We start from the raw sequence: 18074 nt of genomic DNA on the forward strand, positions 1-18074 counted from the left end.
TTTTCATAGAGGAGTCCAGCAAGTTCATCAGATTTTAGCAGGCCTAGTTAATAGTGGTGACCAGAGCTGATGGGGTCTCTCTTGAATAGAAACAGCTTTATAGTCATGTTCACATGCAAAAGGCTGCTTCTCCTTAGCATCACTTTTTAAAACTCCCCATTGTTTTGGTGACAGGAAATAGATTTCTCCATTTTGGAGACTACCAGTTTTAGAGATGATTTTACCAGAAACAAGAGGGTTGTGTTTTTTTTTTAGGGAAAATGCTCAGGAAGGCTTGTGCCTGTGAGTAGTTAGGGGATGTCTTCGTGCAATTTTCAGCTCAAATATTGACGATTTCCTGGGAGGTAGCCCACTGCTTTGGCCCCCCACTCCCTACCCTCCCCCCATACACCGCGACCCTTATTGTCATCCGTTTGAGAAACGTGGGTCAGAGGAAACGGTACAGATTTTGGAGACAGGTATCTAGAAGGGGCATAGAAAACTACATAGCGGCAATTTCATAGTTTTTGTCAACCTTGGCTACTTGTCCGTGAAATGGGGACAATACCACCTGTCTCAGGATTAGAGTGAGAAATGCGATGCGTGAGAGCACAGGCCTGGCACGGGAGAAGTCCAAGATTTCATTCATTCGTGTAACAAGCGTTTGTAGAACTGTTACTGGGTGCTGTGGTTGAAAAATGAATGAATGAAAATGAGGAAATCTGCGCACAGGGACTGGAGTTCAAGGGGAAGGTCTTTAAGTCGCTCCCACCAGGCTTCTCACTGCCCGCCACGCGAGCTCGCCACGCCGGATGTGACGTCACCCACTCCCGTGGTTCCCAGAACTAGGCAGAGGGACCGGAAATTAACCCGAGGGGCGGGGTGCAGACTGACCGGAAGTGGGCCCTGGCGGGCGCCGGGGTTCCCACCTCGCGCGAGCCGGTGGAGCGGAGCGTGAGGAAGGCGGGACACGGGGCGGGGCCGCTGCAGGGGCGGGGTCTGCAGGCTGGCGGGTGGGGGGCGGGGACCCCCTAGTCCCCCCCGGACCCCGCCTGCCCGGGCGGCGGCACGGCCATGAAGCTGAAGCTGAAGAACGTGTTTCTCGCCTACTTCCTGGTGTCGATCGCCGGCCTCCTCTACGCGCTGGTGCAGCTCGGTGAGCGGGGCGGGGCGGGGGTGCGGCGGGCCCGCCCGAGGGCGCCCGCCGCCGTGCATCCCGCCCTGGGGATGAACCCCCGCGCAGACACCATTCAGCCGGCTCGGCCCTCCCACAGCCCTCTGCGGCCGCCGGCGCTCTCCCCTCTCTAGGATGCACCGCCGCTTCCCGCCGCACCTCGGATGAAATGCAGACTCTTTCCCAGAGTCCGCAAGGCCCCGCATGATCCTGTGGCCGTCAGCCTTTCCAACCCCATTCCCCTTCCCACTCGCTCGCTCTGCTCCGGCCGCACTGGCTGCATGACAGGTTCTCGAAAGCCCACGCTCATTGCTCTCTCAAGCTCTTAACCTGCTCCTTCTGGCTGCGGTGCTTTTCTCCCTGCTCTTCCTGGCCGCCGCTTTCTCATGCTTCAGGTCTCAGCTCAAATGTCACCGCCTCAGAGAGGCCTTCCCCGACCACCTTAGCTAGCGTTAACTCCTCTTTTTCTGGATTCTCTTTTATTCTCTGTCTTACGTGTTTCCTTCGTGGCCCTTACCACAATTCGTAATGATTTTACTAATTTGTTTCTTTGCTCAGTGTCTGCCTCTGCCACTAAACTGAAAGCTCCATGAAGGCAGGGACCGTGTCTGCTTTGCTCCCTGCCGCATCCCCAGCACCTAAGGCTGTGCCTCCCACGAGGAGCATTCAAATAAATATTTATCCAATAACGGAATCATTGAATTTTATGAGTCTTTGGTCACACAGCCAAGGGAACAGATGGAACGTTGCCTCTTACACAGAGAGACAGGGCTTAGGGCTTGATCCTCAGGTATTTAAAAGACAGCCCTGTTTCAGGAGATCTAGTTGTTCTTTATGGCTGCAGAAGGCAACATTAGGATCAGCAGGTAGAAGGGATGGAGGCAGATGATTAGCTCAATATCCGAGTAAAAGCTGTAACAGATGGAATTGATTGCAGTTGGAGGGGGCTGCTGATTGAGACAATGAGCTCCCCCCCACCCCCCAATCAAGGGTGTGGAAGAGGCTGCCGGGGAAGTTGTCAGGAGATTCCTGCACTGGCTAGGAGTTGAACAAGAAGGTTATGCCCCTTTGGGATGCTCAACATGCTGTGGTTCTCTGCCCCCATCCCTGCTTCCTGGGACCAGGTCAGCCATGTGACTGCCTCCCTCCCCTGCGCGCAGCCGCAGAGCAGCTTCGGCAGAAGGATCTGAGGATTTCCCAGCTGCAAGCCGATCTCCGCCGTCCACCCCCTGCCCCTGCCCAGCCCCCTGAACCTGAGGCCCTGCCTACTATCTATGTTGTTACCCCCACCTACGCCAGGTATGGGCTCTGGTGTACCCCAGAGGCCTGCATGGGCCAGGAGGTTGGGGTTGATGATGAGTTTGGGGAGGCACTGGGCCAGGTGATGTGCCTCAAACTAGGGCACGCCAAATGACGAGATAAATGAGCCACACCTCTCTCTCCTCAAAGATTTGTGGGAAAAGGGTTTTTTTTTCCTAGTAAAATAGACAGGGGTATACTCTGAAATAGAATACACAGTTCCTAACACATTTTAAGATAGAACAATAAAGTTTCAAGGAAATGTTGAGCTTGCCCATGAGTTCACTCTCTCTCTCAGGGATCCTTTGGTGAGAAAGTTTGAGGATCCCTGACTAAATTGAAATAGGAAAGGGCTTGGCCTTACAGTGATAATAGGGTCTAGAAATAGTTACACCAGCTATGATTTACGGTGTGTTTACTCTCTACCAGGCACTGTGCTAAGTAAGGGCTTTACTTTTTTTTTTTTTTTTGTAGTTTTTTTGGGTACAAACCAACTGGGGAACATGGTTTTGGATCTATAGCTAAAGAGCCTTCCAACACCTCCCTGGAATCAGGTGGCTGACCCATGTAGGCACAGGCAGCTCTAGACCCTGTCCCCTTCCACACACACAGCACCACCCCTGGGGCAGACAGACCAAACTGCAGGAGAAAGAAGCCTAGAAGAGACTGGGCCACACCTTCGCAGTTTCTTGTCTAAACTCAGGCAAATCCTCCCCTGGAGAGGAATGAGGCAAAGGGCTCCTCTAAATCTCTCTACCTGGAAACCCAGGAAGAGGACCTGGCCCTCCTGGTATTTTAGAAAGTCATTATAATTTAATCTTTAAGACAACATTGTTGTAAAATACCATTATTCTCATTTTCATAGCCAAGGAAACTGAGGTGTGGGGAAATCTGACCCATTTCCTCCAGTGTCTCACCTATTAAGTTACCAAGCTGCCATTCAAACCCAGATCTGTCTGATTCCAAAGCCTGTGCCCTTAACTTGTAGTCTCCCACAGCCAGAGCCCTGAGGTTGAGGGGGCTGCCGGACATGGGCTGCAGGAACAGGGCAGGTGAGCACAGTGTGAAGTTGACAGGCAAGAAGGGGAGTTTGGGTGTTGGCTGGGAAAGACCATGGGGGTTACTGGAAGGGACCCAGGAGAAGCTACGTGTAGGGGCGGGAGTGAGCAGACGGTGCCGACCCCTCGCCCTCCCGTGCATCTTTCCCCCTGCAGGCTGGTGCAGAAAGCGGAGCTGGTGCGGCTGTCCCAGACACTGAGCCTGGTGCCCCGGCTGCATTGGCTGCTGGTGGAGGATGCCGAGGGCCCCACCCCACTGGTCTCCCGGCTGCTGGCTGCCTCGGGCCTCCTCTTCACACACCTGGCGGTCCTCACCCCCAAGGCCCAGCGGCTCAGGGAGGGTGAGCCCGGCTGGGTTCGGCCCCGCGGTGTAGAGCAACGGAACAGGGCCCTGGACTGGCTGCGGAGCGGAGGGGGCGCTGTGGGGGGAGAGAAGGACCCCCCTCCAGCCGGCACGCGGGGAGTCGTGTACTTTGCAGATGATGACAACACCTACAGCCGGGAACTCTTTGAGGAGGTGAGCGGTGGGAGGGGCGGGGATGGGGAAAGAGGCAGGTGGGGCCAGCCTCGCCGGTTGCCTTGGTTACGGGTGGGAGGAGGGGGAGCAGTGGGGCAGAGTGGCCGCAGCGGCCCTTCCTGCTGCTCCCTTGCCCCTGGGCCACACTCTGTCTGTTTCTTCTCTCCTGACCTCTCTTAGATGCGCTGGACCCGTGGTGTCTCAGTGTGGCCCGTGGGGCTGGTGGGCGGCCTGCGATTTGAGGGCCCTCGGGTACAGGATGGCCGGGTTGTGGGCTTCCACACAGCATGGGAGCCCAACAGGCCCTTCCCAGTGGATATGGCAGGATTTGCTGTTGCCCTGCCCTTGCTGTTGGCTAAGCCCAGTGCCCAGTTCGACGCCACTGCTCCCCGGGGCCACCTGGAGAGCAGTCTCCTGAGCCACCTCGTGGATCCCAAGGACCTGGAGCCGCGGGCAGCTAACTGCACTCGGGTAAGGAGCTGGAGGTGGGCACAAACCTGGCTCTGGGATATGGAATGGTGATGGGGGGAGCGGAGTAAGGCTTTGGGGAGGAGGATCAAAGGATGGGTGTTTGAACCAGGAGGGACCCTCCAGAGCTTGGACTCAACCTTGCTTACTCTCCTGTAGGGGAAGCTGGGAGCCAGGGAAGGAAAGAGGTCTCCTGGGCACCCACGTAGCACAGAGGGGGTACGGGGATAAGGTCCCATTTTAGAGGCACTAAAGGCCCCTGCCTTTCACACTTTGCAGCCAACGCTGCGTGTGTAGAGGGGGTGAGAGAATCCGTTCCACACCGAGGGCCCCAGAGGCCTCATTGCAGCTGGGTCCAGCTCTAACTGAAACGCTCCCGGGACAGGTTCTGGTGTGGCACACACGGACAGAGAAGCCCAAGATGAAGCAGGAAGAGCAGCTACAGCGGCAGGGCCGAGGCTCAGACCCAGCTGTTGAGGTGTGATGGCAGCCCCACCCTGACTACCACCGCGTCAGGCACGAACCTGGGGGACTGGGCCCCTGGCCTGCCCAGGATGCAGTTTTCCAAATCCTGACCCCTCAGAGCCAGGGGCGGTCCCTCTGCCCCCTCAGCCCCAGGGCGTGGCCCAGCTGCTTCTCCCCTCCCCCAGCCTGCCATGTGGCACTGCCCACAGGCTGGGGACAAGCGGCCCTTGTGTTGAGCCAGGTCAGCCCCGTCTGGGGCAGAGCAGAAGGACAGACACTCAGGGGGGAGGGCTCCTGAGCAACTGGGTAACTTATTGGGGCTGGGCATGCACTGGGGGGCTGGAGGAGCTGGGCTGGACCCTCCCCACCTGAGCATGCTGACCCCCCTCCTACCTCCAGAATAAAAGATCTCAAGCTGGAGGGGCCTCTGGTTTCCTTCTTTGCGCACGTCTGGTTCTTGCGTTTGATCCTTACCAGAGTCAACACCTAGGCGTCCTGGCTTCTCTATCAGACAAATCAGTTCTCCCAGGGCCCCCCACCCCCTGGAAGAGGAAGATCAGTGGCTTCAGTCCAAAAGCTTTATTGAGTCTGTGTGCCAGGACCAGTCTCCAGTCCTTCCCACGTCACCTTCCCATCACCCTGGGTGCTTTCTGTTCCCCGGTGGCTCTTGGCCACAGGGCTAGGCCCTGGACACCTAGTTTTCTCGCCGTCCCCATTCCGGCTCCGTGACTATCCTTAACCCCTCCTCTAATCCCAGGGATCCCCCCTCCCCGACCTGGAGCCTTGGTAAGGAGTTGTGAGGTTTTCAGTCTTGTCCATCCCTCCCCTTCCCCCCCCCCCAGTCCCCACCCGAACATTCAGGCCACTAGGCCTCAGGTAGACCCTCCTTAGGAGGTGCCTCTTCTGGTGGGGCCTCCTCAGGTGCCGGCCTGTCAGTCACCCCTCCCTGTCGCCACGCTGTTTTCAGCATGTCCTTCAGCCCACTGGGAAACAGATAGCCCTGGGTCTCTCCCTCCCCGTCGATGACTCCTCCAAGCCCCTCCAGTGCCGTCTGAAGGTACCGCAGGCCCAGGAGCACCAGAATCTGTGGGGAAGGCAGGGAGAAAGAGGTCAGGGAGGGCCAACTGCTCCTGGGGCCAGGGCTGGAGGCAGGGAGGGGGGCCAGATGGAGGGAGCCCTCAGACACGTTGCTAACTCACCTGCAGCAGGAAGGTGACTGCCAGCATGCTGCCCAGCATGCTCGCCAAGCCCTGCAGGTGCCCCAGCAGCACGCTGTGGCATCCTTGGGCCCAGAGGTTTAGGTTGGGCTGACGGGGATCAAAGAGAGGGTGGACGTGGGGCTCTGAGAGCCGGCTTTGCAGGCAAGGTCTGGGCGAGTGGGGGTTGCAGCAGGAGAAAGGGACACCATCGATCAGATATAGGCCTTCCACGTTGCTCTGGATCCGGCTGCAAAGGGAGGGGCAGGGATGTTAGGATGTCTGGAAATAGAGGCCTCGGGGAGAAGCTACGGGGCTCAGGAGTTCAGAAGGGAAACTCGAAAGACCTTTGCCGACTGGTTTACTGTGTGCGAGGCATGCATAATTCATTTACCTTCACAATAAGTCTGTAAGATAGGTCCTATTATATCCATTCTTCAGAGGAGGAAACGGGCCCAGAGCAGTTGGGTAACATGCCCTGGGTCACACACCTAATAAACGGCAGATCTGTAACCCGAGGCTCTCAATCACTACGCTCTATTTATTGCCTGTGGGGTGAGGTGGGTTTCAAGGGAGGAGGAGGCGAAGGAGGGGAAGGAGGCCAGGAGGAGTGGGGGGAGGGGAGAAACAAAACACTCACTCAACCACGTCCTGGTCATTGGGATCCAAGTAACGGCTGCTGATCCACTGGATCCCAAACCAGTCCTTGTACCCGTGGCGCCCGCAGCAGTGGTGCCTCAACTGGAGCTCATCCAACAGCCGTTTGGCATGACAGTGTCCGGGCACCTCTGTGTCTTTGTAGTGAGCCAAGGCAGTCCCCAGGCCCTCCTCCAGCCCGGTGTCCAGACTCCCAGGTAAAGCCAGGGCTAGCCCCAGGGCGAGGACCAGAAGACCCCCGCCCCCAGCAGTGCCAACCACCAGCAGTGGGCCCAGGACCTTTCGCCAGGGAGGGTAGTGGGCCGCATCCAGGCTGGCCCTGCTGGCTCCCGCACCCACCAGCCCTGTGCCCAGAGCCACCGCACCGGCTGCCAGGGCAACGTGGGGCAGGGCAGCAAATGGGCAGGAGGGAGCCAAGAAGGTGCGGAGGTGCCCCAGCTGGGCCAGGAGGTGCCCGCTACAGAGGAGGGCGAGGGCACCGGCCAGCGCCAGCAGCCAGGAGAGGAGCCAGAGCCCCTGTGCCAGACGGATGCGGGGCTGGAGGGGCAGCACCAGGGGCAACACCGGGGCCATCTCCCATCTCCGCCCAAGGGAAAGCAGGGCTGTCAGGGACGAGGGTTGGCCGCGGCACGATGCTGAGTCAGCCCAGCCCGGCTTGAGCTGGGCTAATGCCACCCTGACCCCAATACCCTGGGAATCCGCCCCCCCCCAGCCTTAATAACCCGCTGCCCTGGCCCCTGCCAGCCCCAATTCGAGATGCCTTGGCCTTGCCCCTTAGGAAAAGCCCCGCCCCCGGGCAAGAGGCCCAGTTCGTGACCCCGCCCCTGCCCCCTCGCGGAAGTGGGGAGGGGCCGGTCGGCTCTGGCCCTAGGGGCTAGGGGCTGGGGGCTCGGAGACCAGAGAGGACCCAAGGGAGTCAGGGGGCGGGGATTCCGGCAGGGCCTGGAGGGCGGAGGCCCGGAGGGGGCCCGGGGGTCAGCGGGTTGGCCCTGCCCGTGTCCTGAGCGGCGAGGCCCGGACAGGGAGGGGTTACCAGGCGGCCCGGCCCCCCCCGTCCCGCCCCCCCCTCCCGCGCTTCCTGGCGGCTCCGCGTCCGGCGCCTGTTTGTGCCGCGGCGCTGGGGCCCGGGACGGCCCCGCCACCCCACCCCCGGGAGCCGAGAGCGGCCCCGGGAGAGTCCGAGGCCCCGGCGGGCCCCGGAGCCGGCCGCCCCCGCCCCACAGCGCCCCCTCCAGGCCCTTTCCCCGCGCCCGACAGCGCCCCCGAGGGGTGGCACGGCACCCGTGCGCGCGCGCCCCGGGGTGCTTCCCCTTCCCGTCTCCCTGGCCATGGCCCCGGCGGCTTAGAAGCCTCCTCCGCCGCGGCCGCTCGGAGCAAGCCGGGGGCCGGATGGACGGGGCCGGGGGGCCCGGTGAGTACGGGGCGGGGCGGGCGGCGTGCCCCTTCCCGGAGCGCCGGCCGGTCGGCCGCTGCCAGTGCCCGACGGCTGTCTGGTGGCGACCCGCGTGCTCCTCGGCCTCAGGGGCTCTGAGCATCCTCCACTGTTCCTCAGGTCGCTCTCCCCAGTTATTTGGATCTCCTACTGTCATTTCGAACTTTCTCAACGTCATCCACTCCCCATGTTACTCTGGGCCCCTCGATGTTTCTCTGTCCCCTGTGTTATTCTGGGCCTCTTCCCCTGGTTTTTCGGGTCGTTTTACTTCTGACCCGTTACCCTGGGACCTTCACTATGACTCCGTCTCCACTGATACCCTCTCCGGTCATTCTCTATCTCTTCTCCCGGTCCTCTGAGCCCTCAGATGACTGTAGTCTCTTGTCCCCCTCTTCTTTTGCGCCCCCTCCTCAGTTTCTCTGCCTTCCCGGGAGAGCTGAGCCTGCTCTGCGGTGGGCTGTCATCCTTCACCCGCACTGCGCCTCCCTCTGTGGTTCCCACGTTCCTGGGCGGTCCTCCATATTTCCCCCCCCCCCCCCGGGTACTCCATGGTGCTCCCTGCCTTTGCGGAGGCTGAGACAGCAGCAGGAAGGGAGCTCTGCCAGGCTCCTCGCCTGCCCTGCCAGAAGGAGGCCCTTGATCCTCTACCACCCGTCTCCTCCCCTCTGGGCCAGCCTCCAAGCCTGCGGCTGCTTGAAGGGGGTAGTCCTATTGGACAAATGCAAACTTGGGGGAAGACAGAATCCCCTCAACCCCTCTCTTCGGGGTTGGGCACGTTCTGAGTGCTTCTCGCCCCTTTCCCAGGTGAGGGCCCTGCTCCGGAGGCCCTGCAGTCCTTGAGCCGGCGGCTTCAGGTGCAGGAGAAGGAGATGGAGCTGGTAAAGGCAGCCCTGGCAGAGGCCCTCCGCCTGCTGCGGCTGCACGTGCTCCCCACCCCCCTGCAGGACCCTGGCACGCCCGCTCCGCCACGGGACAGGTATGCCTCTTGTCACACACCCTCTTCCTCTTCCTTCCAGGGACCTCTTAGGGGCATCAGGTTGATTCACTGTCTCCCCAGCAGCCCTGCAGTGCCCCCAGGACTGCCACCCACATGCGGCCCCTCCTTGGTGAGCCGGGGCACCCAGACCGAGACAGAGGCGGAGACGGAGCCATCCCCTGGACCCCCTGGCCTGAGCAATGGGCCCCCAGCCCCCCAGGGGGGCAGCGAAGAGCCTGGTGGGACCCAGTCTGAAGGAGGGGGCAGCAGCAGCAGTGGTACTGGTTCCCCCGGCCCCCCGGGGGTCCTCAGGCTTGTGCAGCCCCCACAGCGTGCTGACACGTAAGTGTCCTGCGGCAGAGCCTGGCCGGGGCGGGGCGGGGGGGGGAGGACTGGAGAGCACGAGCAGAGGGAATGATCTTTACCTGCTCACTATGCTCCTACCAGGCCACGGAGAAATTCCTCCTCCTCCTCATCCCCCTCAGAGCGGCCTCGGCAGAAACTCTCCCGGAAGGCAGCTTCCTCGGCCAACCTGCTGTTGCGGTCAGGGAGCACAGAGAGGTGGGCGAGGCTCCCCCCGCGCCCCTCCCGCCCCTCCCCCAGGCTCAAGCTCTTGACTTTCCACATCCCTCACCTCACTTCCCTGGGTGGGGTGGGGGGACCTCATTGCCCAACAGGAAGAAAGGAACAAGCACTCCTGGGCCGCCTGCTGTGTTCCCGGCTCTGTGCTAAACCCTCGACCTCCTCCACCTCATTCAGTTCCCACGACATCCTTGGGGGGTAGGTGGTCTCATGCGGTTCATTGTCCAGGTGAGGAAGCAGGCTCAGAGAGGGTAAGTCATTTGCCTGGGGTCACACAGCTAGAGCTAGGATTTGAACCCTACTCCTCCTGACTCCGGTTCTACCATATCACCACATTCCTTCCAAGATTCTAAGAGGTACCAAAAGCTCTCATGATTTTCATTTTCATGGATGACTGTTTTCAGAGTTTCAGCTCTACCCCTCAGCTCCCTGCTCCAGTCTACCAGGCTTTATTTCTAGAGAGCAAGGGGAGATGCTAGTGGCTGAGTATAGTTGTCTCAGAGTGCCTACAGGCCCCAGGACACCTGAGTGTTTATTCGAGTCCTGTCCTTGGTCTCCTTTATTTTCTGAAGAGATATTACTACCTTATAATCTAGGGACAGCTGTTTGTGGAATTCACCTGTTACTTTCCTCTGGCGAGATAAGGACTTTCTTGCTTACCTCCCAGATCCCTGAAAGGCAGGCCTGCTGTACATTCTGGATTCACTTTGGTCCCATTTTACAGATGGAGAAATGAAAAGGCCAGCCAGAGGCCTGGTGGTCTAGAGGAAAGGGCCCCTCCTTGCCATGCCGCCCTGCCTCTCACCAGGCTTTAGGGCTTTGTGCCGTGTGCTCTGCCCCTTTAGCCTAAACCTTCTCATCTCTTACATGGGGCTGAAAGTCCCCATCTACTTGGGGCCCTGAATGCTCTGAATGCAGACTAAAAGCCTGCAGAGGTGACTGGGGCTCTAGAGGAGCCTCCTTTCTTGTGTCCTGCCCTTTCCCACTTAGGTCTTGGGACCTGACCCCATCCCTCTGCTTTTCTCTCTTCCCAACAGCCGTGGGGGGAAAGACCCCCTTTCCAGCCCCGGGGGTCCTGGGTCTCGGAGGAGCAACTATAATTTGGGTATGTACAGAGGAGTCTGGAAGAACTGGGATGACGGACTTGGGGTTTGGGCTACAGCCCCAGGAGCTATTGTGGGGGACCTGTGAGGTGTGGTGGGTAGAGTTCTGCTCTGGCTTTCCTGAAAGGGAGGCTGCAGGGTGGTGGTTGACACCCCCCTTTTCTCTGTAGAAGGCATCTCAGTGAAGATGTTCCTTCGCGGCCGCCCCATTACCATGTACATCCCGTCTGGCATCCGCAGCCTTGAGGAGCTGCCCAGCGGCCCACCCCCGGAGACCCTCAGCCTTGACTGGGTGTATCCTGCCCCCTCCAGTCCCATGGGAGCCACGTTTCCCATCTTGGGAACCCCCCCCTTCTTTATGGTTTCCCCCTGGGTCTGCGGGATCAGGAAGCCCTCTGACCCCTCCCTTACCATCCTCTGCCGACGGTGCTGCCAGCCAGAAGCTCTTTCGTTGCCCCCTCTCTTCCTCATTCTGCCCTTGGTCTGACCCTTTCCTTGACCGTGATCCCCACTCCAGTTATGGGTACAGGGGTCGTGACTCCCGCTCTAATTTGTTTGTGCTGCGCTCTGGGGAGGTGGTCTACTTTATCGCCTGTGTGGTGGTGCTGTATCGGCCCGAGGGAGGCCCAGGGGGTCCTGGAGGTGGCGGCCAGAGACATTACCGGGGCCACACGGACTGCGTTCGATGGTGAGGGGCCTGGGGCCTGGGAGTGGGCAGCTCCTAGGCGTGGGGATGGTGGGCTTGGCAGGAACAGGGTCGGGGCGGGTGTGGAGGAGCAGGAGGGAAGCTGCTACTTGGCTGCTCTCCAAGCATGGAGAAAGTGTCCTGGGGGGTCATGAGAGACCGACCCCCTTCCCTAGAGCGTCTCCTCCCCCACTTAGCCTGGCCGTCCACCCCGATGGTGTTCGTGTAGCCTCAGGACAGACAGCTGGAGTGGATAAAGATGGAAAGGTAAGGCCAAAGTCAAACACCAGGCAGACAGGATGAAATTCCAGCCTGGCTTTCCTTCACGTCCCTGACCCCTTCTCTGACTCCACCAGCCCCTGCAGCCGGTGGTTCACGTCTGGGACTCAGAGACCCTGCTGAAGCTGCAGGAGATTGGACTGGGGGCCTTCGAGCGGGGTGTGGGAGCCCTGGCCTTTTCAGTGGCGGTGAGCTGGCCCTAAAGCCTCTAGAGCCCCCATCTTCCTTGCCCAGGAACCTCCTTCTTGCACCTCACCAGGACGCCTCTGAAGTTCTGGCCTTCCTGAACCCCACCCAGCCGGTTTTCCTGAGAAAGGGACAGGTGTCCACTTCTGCCCGCTCCACCCGTGATGGCAGCCCGTGCCTAATGACTGTGAGCCCACAGACCTCTAGGCCTCACTCAGCCCCTCCGATGTGTCCCCCGTTCTCAGGATCAGGGTGCTTTTCTTTGTGTGGTGGATGATTCCAATGAGCACATGCTGTCAGTGTGGGACTGCAGCCGAGGCACAAAGCTGGCTGAGATCAAGGTGAGGAGCGAGTCCGGGTGGCCTGGTGGGGCACTGAGCTTAGGGAGCTAAGAGCAGTGGAGTGCACGGCGAACTCCAGACGTCCCCGTACCTTGACTTCATTTCTGGCTGGGTCACCTGGAGCGAGCCTCTTAGCCTCCCTGAGGTTGTGAAAGGGAACTCTGGAAGTTCTGGCCTCCCGAGGGACCCATAGCGTGCTAGGCATTAGGGTGGGCCTGTCATCATGAGTAACTGGGAGGGGTGCTCTTAGGGGACCAGGGTCTGGGTCCGGAAGGAAGGCTTGTCCTGGGGTTTCGGGCCTTCAGCAGACCAGCTGTCAGGATGCACACTGAAGAGTCGCGTGAAGTGAGGGTGCTCAGGGCTTGGGGTGGCTGAATCTGGTTATCTTCCCTTCAGAGTACAAATGACTCAGTCTTGGCCGTTGGCTTCAGCCCTCGTGACAGCAGTTGCATTGTCACCAGCGGGAAATCCCACGTTCACTTCTGGAACTGGAGCGGAGGAGCAGGGCTTCCTGGAAACGGGACGCTCACCCGGAAACAGGGTGTCTTCGGGGTGAGGCGTGGATGGGTGCGGGGTGGCGTGGGAGGACAGGACAGAGGTGGGAGGATTGGTCTGAGTACTGCAGACCCTACTACTCCCCACCCAGCGACGGTTCATGACTTTCAGTCTTTGCCCTTCCCTCTGACCCCTGCTCTCTGCTTGCCTCTCCCCCAGAAATACAAGAAACCCAAGTTTATCCCTTGCTTTGTGTTCCTCCCGGATGGAGACATTCTCACTGGGGATTCAGAGGGGAACATTCTCACCTGGGGGCGGAGCCTCTCAGATTCCAGGACCCCAGGCAGGGGTGGGGCCAAAGGTACGTGGTTGGGGGTGGTGGCTCCTGGGAAGTCCAGTACCCCAGAGGGTCTGTGGGAACAAAGACGATTTTCCTTTTTTTTTTTTTTTTTTTTTACCATGAGAGCTGATAGTTGTCTGTGGGCCCCAAGGAGGCTCTCTTAGAGGAGGGCCATCTAGAAGGGTAGGGACACCATGGCAAAGGGGCAGGGCTGGGGCTTTGGAGTCTGCCAGATGCTGGGTTCACATTCCAGTTTTGCCGCTGCTCGTTTGGCCTTTAGGAAGTTACCTCACGTCTTTGGGCCTCGGTTGTCCAGTCTGTAAACTGGGTAAAATGATAGCCGAGGATCAGAGACCGTATTCAGTAGGTACTCAATAGCTGGGAGTTATTACTCTGTTGCGACGGTCAGGGCTGCTCGAGTTCCCCACTTCCCGGCACCCCTACGGCATGACCCACTCATGTCTTCCAACAGAGACCTACGGGATTGTAGCCCAGGCCCACGCTCATGAAGGTTCCATCTTTGCCCTCTGTCTCCGGCGGGATGGGACTGTGCTGAGTGGTGGTGGACGGGACCGCCGGCTGGTCCAGTGGGGGCCGGGATTGGTGGCCCTCCAGGAGGCTGAGGTGAGGGCTAGGCTGGGGTCGGGGGGAGGGAGGAGGAAGAGGAATGGCCAGGGGGCCCCTGACTTCCCGCCACCATCCTGCAGATTCCTGAACACTTCGGGGCTGTGCGGGCCATTGCGGAGGGGCTGGGCTCCGAGCTGCTGGTGGGAACCACGAAGAATGCGTTGCTGAGGGGAGATCTGGCCCAGGGCTTCTCCCCTGTAATCCAGGTTGGGGGGCCGAGGGCTCCTCGGGTGGGGGAGGAGGGCGGGAAGAGCTACTGAGGCAGGGCAGAGGTGACAGCCCACGCTCCGCTGCAGGGCCACACGGATGAGCTCTGGGGGCTCTGCACGCATCCCTTCCAGAACCGCTTCCTGACCTGTGGCCACGACCGGCAGCTCTGCCTGTGGGATGGGGAGGGCCATGCGCTGGCCTGGAGCATTGACCTCAAGGTAGAGCCCCGCGTCCCTGGCTCCCCAATGCCACGCCCACCATGGCTTCTGTGGCCGCCACTCCTTCCCCAACATCCTTTTCCCTTCTCCCCAGAGGCCACCAGTTTGTACTGGTATGGCTATAAGGGCTACTAAAATCTCCACCCTTCTGTGCAGATGCCTCCAGCGCCCCCTGCGCACTGCCCCCTTGCCCCCAAAGCCCCAGACCTCCCCTCGATCCAGCAACAAATGGTTACTCTCCAGCACAGCTTCCCAGCTCAGTTCTGGTTGTTAAATCTCTTGAGTATCGCCTCATTTAGGCTCCAGTGACACCCTGCCTCCACCCCAGGTCTACTGTCCCTCTCCTCCCCGTCTCATCCTTGGGAGGAGAAGGCTTTGGTGTTACCAACATGACGAGGTGTCCATCCGGGAACCTTCACTAGAAAGGCATCTTCTTGAATTCACCTTCTCCCCCCTCCCAGGAGACTGGTCTCTGTGCTGACTTCCACCCCAGTGGGGCAGTCGTGGCCGTAGGACTGAACACAGGGAGGTGAGAGGAGCCAGGATTCCTGGGAGGGGAAAGCAGGAGGTATGGGAAGGGTTCCCCGGTTATGGGGTGTGCGTGTGGGGGCGGGGAGGAATGTGGCTGCTGCCTGCTCAGGAGCCCCAACTGCACCTTCCCAGTGCTTTTCTCTGCAGCCCGGGCCTCCCCTGCTCTCCTGTGGCAACCATCATCACTCAACCACTCTCCCCTCCGGGCCTGGAGTGGAAGACATGGCAGCTTAGGATAGAGGAGCAGTGTGGATGGGAGGGGTTCGGGAGAGACTAACAAAGGGAAGTGACAGGCTTACGACTCCATAAGGTCCTCCTACTCGGCCCTTGTATTCCTTTCTTAGAGGCATCTCAGCCCCTCAGCCTTTATTTCTCCTTAGCCCCTTCCGGTTTCCTAGCCTAAGAATGCAGTGTTGGGGGCACCTGGGCGGCTCAGTTGGTTAAGCGTCCAGCTCTTGATTTCGGCTCAGGTCATGATCTCAGGGTAGTGAGATGGAGCCCTGCGTGTGCTCTGTGCTAGGCATGGAGCCTGCTTAAGATTCTCTCTCTGCCTCTCCCCACTGTCCCTCTCTATTTATTTTTTTAATATTTATTTATTTCAGAGAGAGAGAGAGGGAGAGTGAAAGCATGAGGAGGGGGAGGGGCAGAGGGAGAAGCAGGCTCCCTGCTGAGCAGGGAGCCCAACGAGGGACTTAATCCCAGGACCCTGGGATCAGGACCTGAGCCGAAGGCAGGGGCTCAACTGACTGAGCCACCCAGTTACCCCAACCCTCTCTTTTTTTAAAAAAAGATGTGGGGCGCCTGGGTGGCTCAGTTGGTAGAGTGGCTGCCTTTGGCTCGGGTCATGATCCCAGAGTCCTGGGATCGAGCCCCACATCGGGCTCCCTGCTCAGCGGAGAGCCTGCTTCTCTCTCTCCCTCTGCCTGCCTCTTTGACTGCTTGTGCTCTCTATCTCTCTGTCAAATGAATAAATAAAATCTTAAAAAAAAAAAAAAAAGATGCAGTGGCAACTTGTCTTCATCACAGCTGTTCTGTCGGTGTCTCTGAGAGTCCAACTTGCCAACCTCCACCTTGCCCAGGACAGGTAACCTCACACCTGCTTTCCACCCCCTCCCTTCCAGGTGGCTGGTTTTGGACACAGAGACCCGGGAGATCGTGTCGGACATCACTGACGGCAATGAGCAGCTCTCAGTGGTCCGGTACAGCCCAGGTGGGAGTCACCCCCACCCCAGACCCAGACCTGTCCCTGGCCCTTCCTTCTCTGAGTGACTGTCTTTGTAGATGGGTTGTACCTGGCCATCGGTTCCCATGACAACATGATCTACATCTATAGCGTTTCCAGTGATGGTGCCAAGTCCAGCCGCTTTGGCCGCTGTGTGGTGAGGAAGCTGGGGTGGAGGGTGGGGCATTGCCATAGCAGGTAAACTCCTTGAAGGGGTCTAATGCACTAGGGGGATCTGGGGAGGGGAAACGGTAGCTACATTTTTAGTCTCTTGACCCTTGTTCCTAGGGTCACTCCAGCTTCATCACTCATCTTGACTGGTCCAAGGATGGGAGTTTCATCATGTCCAATTCTGGGGACTATGAGATCCTTTACTGTGAGTGAAAATAGGGGAGAGCATGGGGAACGGGTAACCGGGTGGGTTTTATTTGGTTGAGGGGGGCTGCTGGTTGGGAGCGGTTGAAGGAGAGTATGTAGGGAACTCCAGGTGGAGGGGCTGTTACATAGGGAGGGGGAGATGGGGTTGGGATTGTACACATAGGAGAAATACTGTGATTTGGAAACCGCCCCCCCCCCCCACAGTATTACACCGTGTCTTTCCGCACGAGGACTTGAGGGAGTTGAAAAATGTACTAGGAAGAGGTTGTTCTGGACAAGTGTCTCAGGGCAGGTGTGGAGGGATTGACTTATCTAGGGAGGAGGAACTGATGAGAAGCTGTTAGGAGAACTTCAGCAAGAATTCAGGAAGCACATGGGGCTGGGTTTTGTCCTGGGCTGAGGGCTGCCACGGTGACCAGATCACTGTCACTACCTGAAGCCGGTCTTTCCAGCCTGCCCTTCCCGGTGTCTTCCCGACTGAGGGCAGGGTTAGAGCTGAGCTGGGTGGGCTCTCTCTCCCCAGGGGACGTGGTTGGAGGCTGCAAGCTGCTGAGGAATCGCTATGACAGCCGCGACCGGGAGTGGGCCACCTATACCTGCGTGCTGGGCTTCCACGTCTATGGTGAGCAGGGCCTTGGAACCTTGCGGGAGGGGTGGGGTGGGGGGCAAGGTGGAGCCCGCCCTGGGCTCGGAATGCAGGGCGTGTGTCGAGGGGTGGGCGTCAAGAAACCGGCAGATCCAGCCCGGGAGGCCCCTCAGGCCCTGGGCTGTCGGGACTGGGAAGGATTGCCTGGAACGCGGCCGGTGGGTGGCCGCGGCTGCCTGGGCGTCGGAAACGGTGCGGCCCTGGGCCGTGGGTGGCCACGGGGAGGAGGCCGCACTGAGGCCGGCCGCCGTGCTAGGCGTGTGGCCAGACGGCTCGGATGGCACCGACATCAACTCCCTGTGCCGCTCCCACAACGAACGCGTGGTGGCCGTGGCCGACGACTTCTGCAAAGTGCACCTGTTCCAGTACCCGTGCGCGCGTGCCAAGGTGAGGCCTCCCGGGGCCTCTGGGGCCGGGCGGGCCCGGGGCTCCGCGGCCGCCGCAACTCGGTCTCCTTCCCGCCCAGGCGCCGAGCCTCGTGTACGGCGGCCACGGCAGCCACGTGACCAGCGTCCGGTTCACGCACGACGACTCGCACCTCATCTCGCTGGGCGGCAAGGACGCCAGCATCTTCCAGTGGCGAGTGCTGGGCGCTGGGGGCGCGGGGCCGGCGCCCGCCACGCCCTCTCGAACCCCCTCCCTGTCCCCCGCCTCCTCTCTCGACGTCTGACCGCTGCGGGAGGGGACCCACCGGCCCTGCGGCGCGGCTCCGCCCCACCCGAAGCCCCCAGGACCAGGGGCCGACCTTTCCTGGACTTCGAGACATTCCCGATCGCGCGTTTCCCTGGAGGGGGCGAATGGCACCCCCGCACACACTGTAGAGACCCGCTGGCTGAGCCGGGCAGCCCCAGCCTGGGCCCTGACTCCCGCCGCCTGCTGAGGGGCAATAAACCAAAAGCAAAGTCGCCTCCCAGTCCTTTTGTGGGGCGCGGCTGGGCGCCTCCGGGGCCCTGTGGGGGTGGCGATGAAGAAAAAGAGGAGTTTGGAAAGGGTAGGGGAGCGTAGGCCAC

General features: G+C 60.0%; 3 protein-coding genes across 7 annotated transcripts; 2 read left to right on the plus strand and 1 right to left on the minus strand.

The window, feature by feature from the left end:
* The first annotated feature begins 953 nt into the window (after positions 1–953).
* B3GAT3 (beta-1,3-glucuronyltransferase 3) lies at positions 954–5380 on the plus strand. Its single transcript, XM_036122217.2, has 5 exons — positions 954–1135; positions 2278–2452; positions 3667–4027; positions 4208–4498; positions 4881–5380. Exons 1-5 carry the CDS (start codon positions 1054–1056, stop codon positions 4977–4979), a joined length of 1008 nt encoding a protein of 335 aa, XP_035978110.1. The 5' UTR covers positions 954–1053; the 3' UTR covers positions 4980–5380.
* Positions 5381–5524: 144 nt separating this feature from the next.
* ROM1 (retinal outer segment membrane protein 1) lies at positions 5525–7649 on the minus strand. The gene is made up of 3 exons (XM_078057900.1): positions 6797–7649; positions 6160–6406; positions 5525–6044 (listed from the first exon to the last, which is right to left on the minus strand). Exons 1-3 carry the CDS (start codon positions 7384–7386, stop codon positions 5826–5828), a joined length of 1056 nt encoding a protein of 351 aa, XP_077914026.1. The 5' UTR covers positions 7387–7649; the 3' UTR covers positions 5525–5825.
* Positions 7650–8035: 386 nt separating this feature from the next.
* On the plus strand, positions 8036–17971 carry EML3 (EMAP like 3). Of its 5 annotated transcripts, none has more exons than XM_036122220.2 (22): positions 8036–8224; positions 9050–9221; positions 9303–9563; positions 9669–9782; positions 10841–10908; positions 11077–11200; positions 11424–11594; positions 11789–11858; positions 11948–12058; positions 12302–12397; positions 12794–12949; positions 13112–13253; positions 13705–13856; positions 13940–14065; positions 14156–14287; positions 14710–14816; positions 15940–16028; positions 16100–16197; positions 16329–16416; positions 16942–17040; positions 17321–17451; positions 17531–17971. In XM_036122220.2, exons 1-22 carry the CDS (start codon positions 8203–8205, stop codon positions 17732–17734), a joined length of 2733 nt encoding a protein of 910 aa, XP_035978113.2. In that variant the 5' UTR covers positions 8036–8202; the 3' UTR covers positions 17735–17971. The 5 variants fall into 5 exon arrangements, with proteins under 5 accessions (XP_035978113.2, XP_035978116.2, XP_035978115.2 ...); XM_036122223.2 differs by having other exon boundaries at positions 14749–14816; XM_036122222.2 differs by having other exon boundaries at positions 11080–11200.
* Positions 17972–18074: the final 103 nt, after the last annotated feature.

Source organism: Halichoerus grypus, chromosome 11 (assembly GCF_964656455.1).
Source record: "Halichoerus grypus chromosome 11, mHalGry1.hap1.1, whole genome shotgun sequence".
Lineage (NCBI taxonomy): Eukaryota > Metazoa > Chordata > Mammalia > Carnivora > Phocidae > Halichoerus > Halichoerus grypus.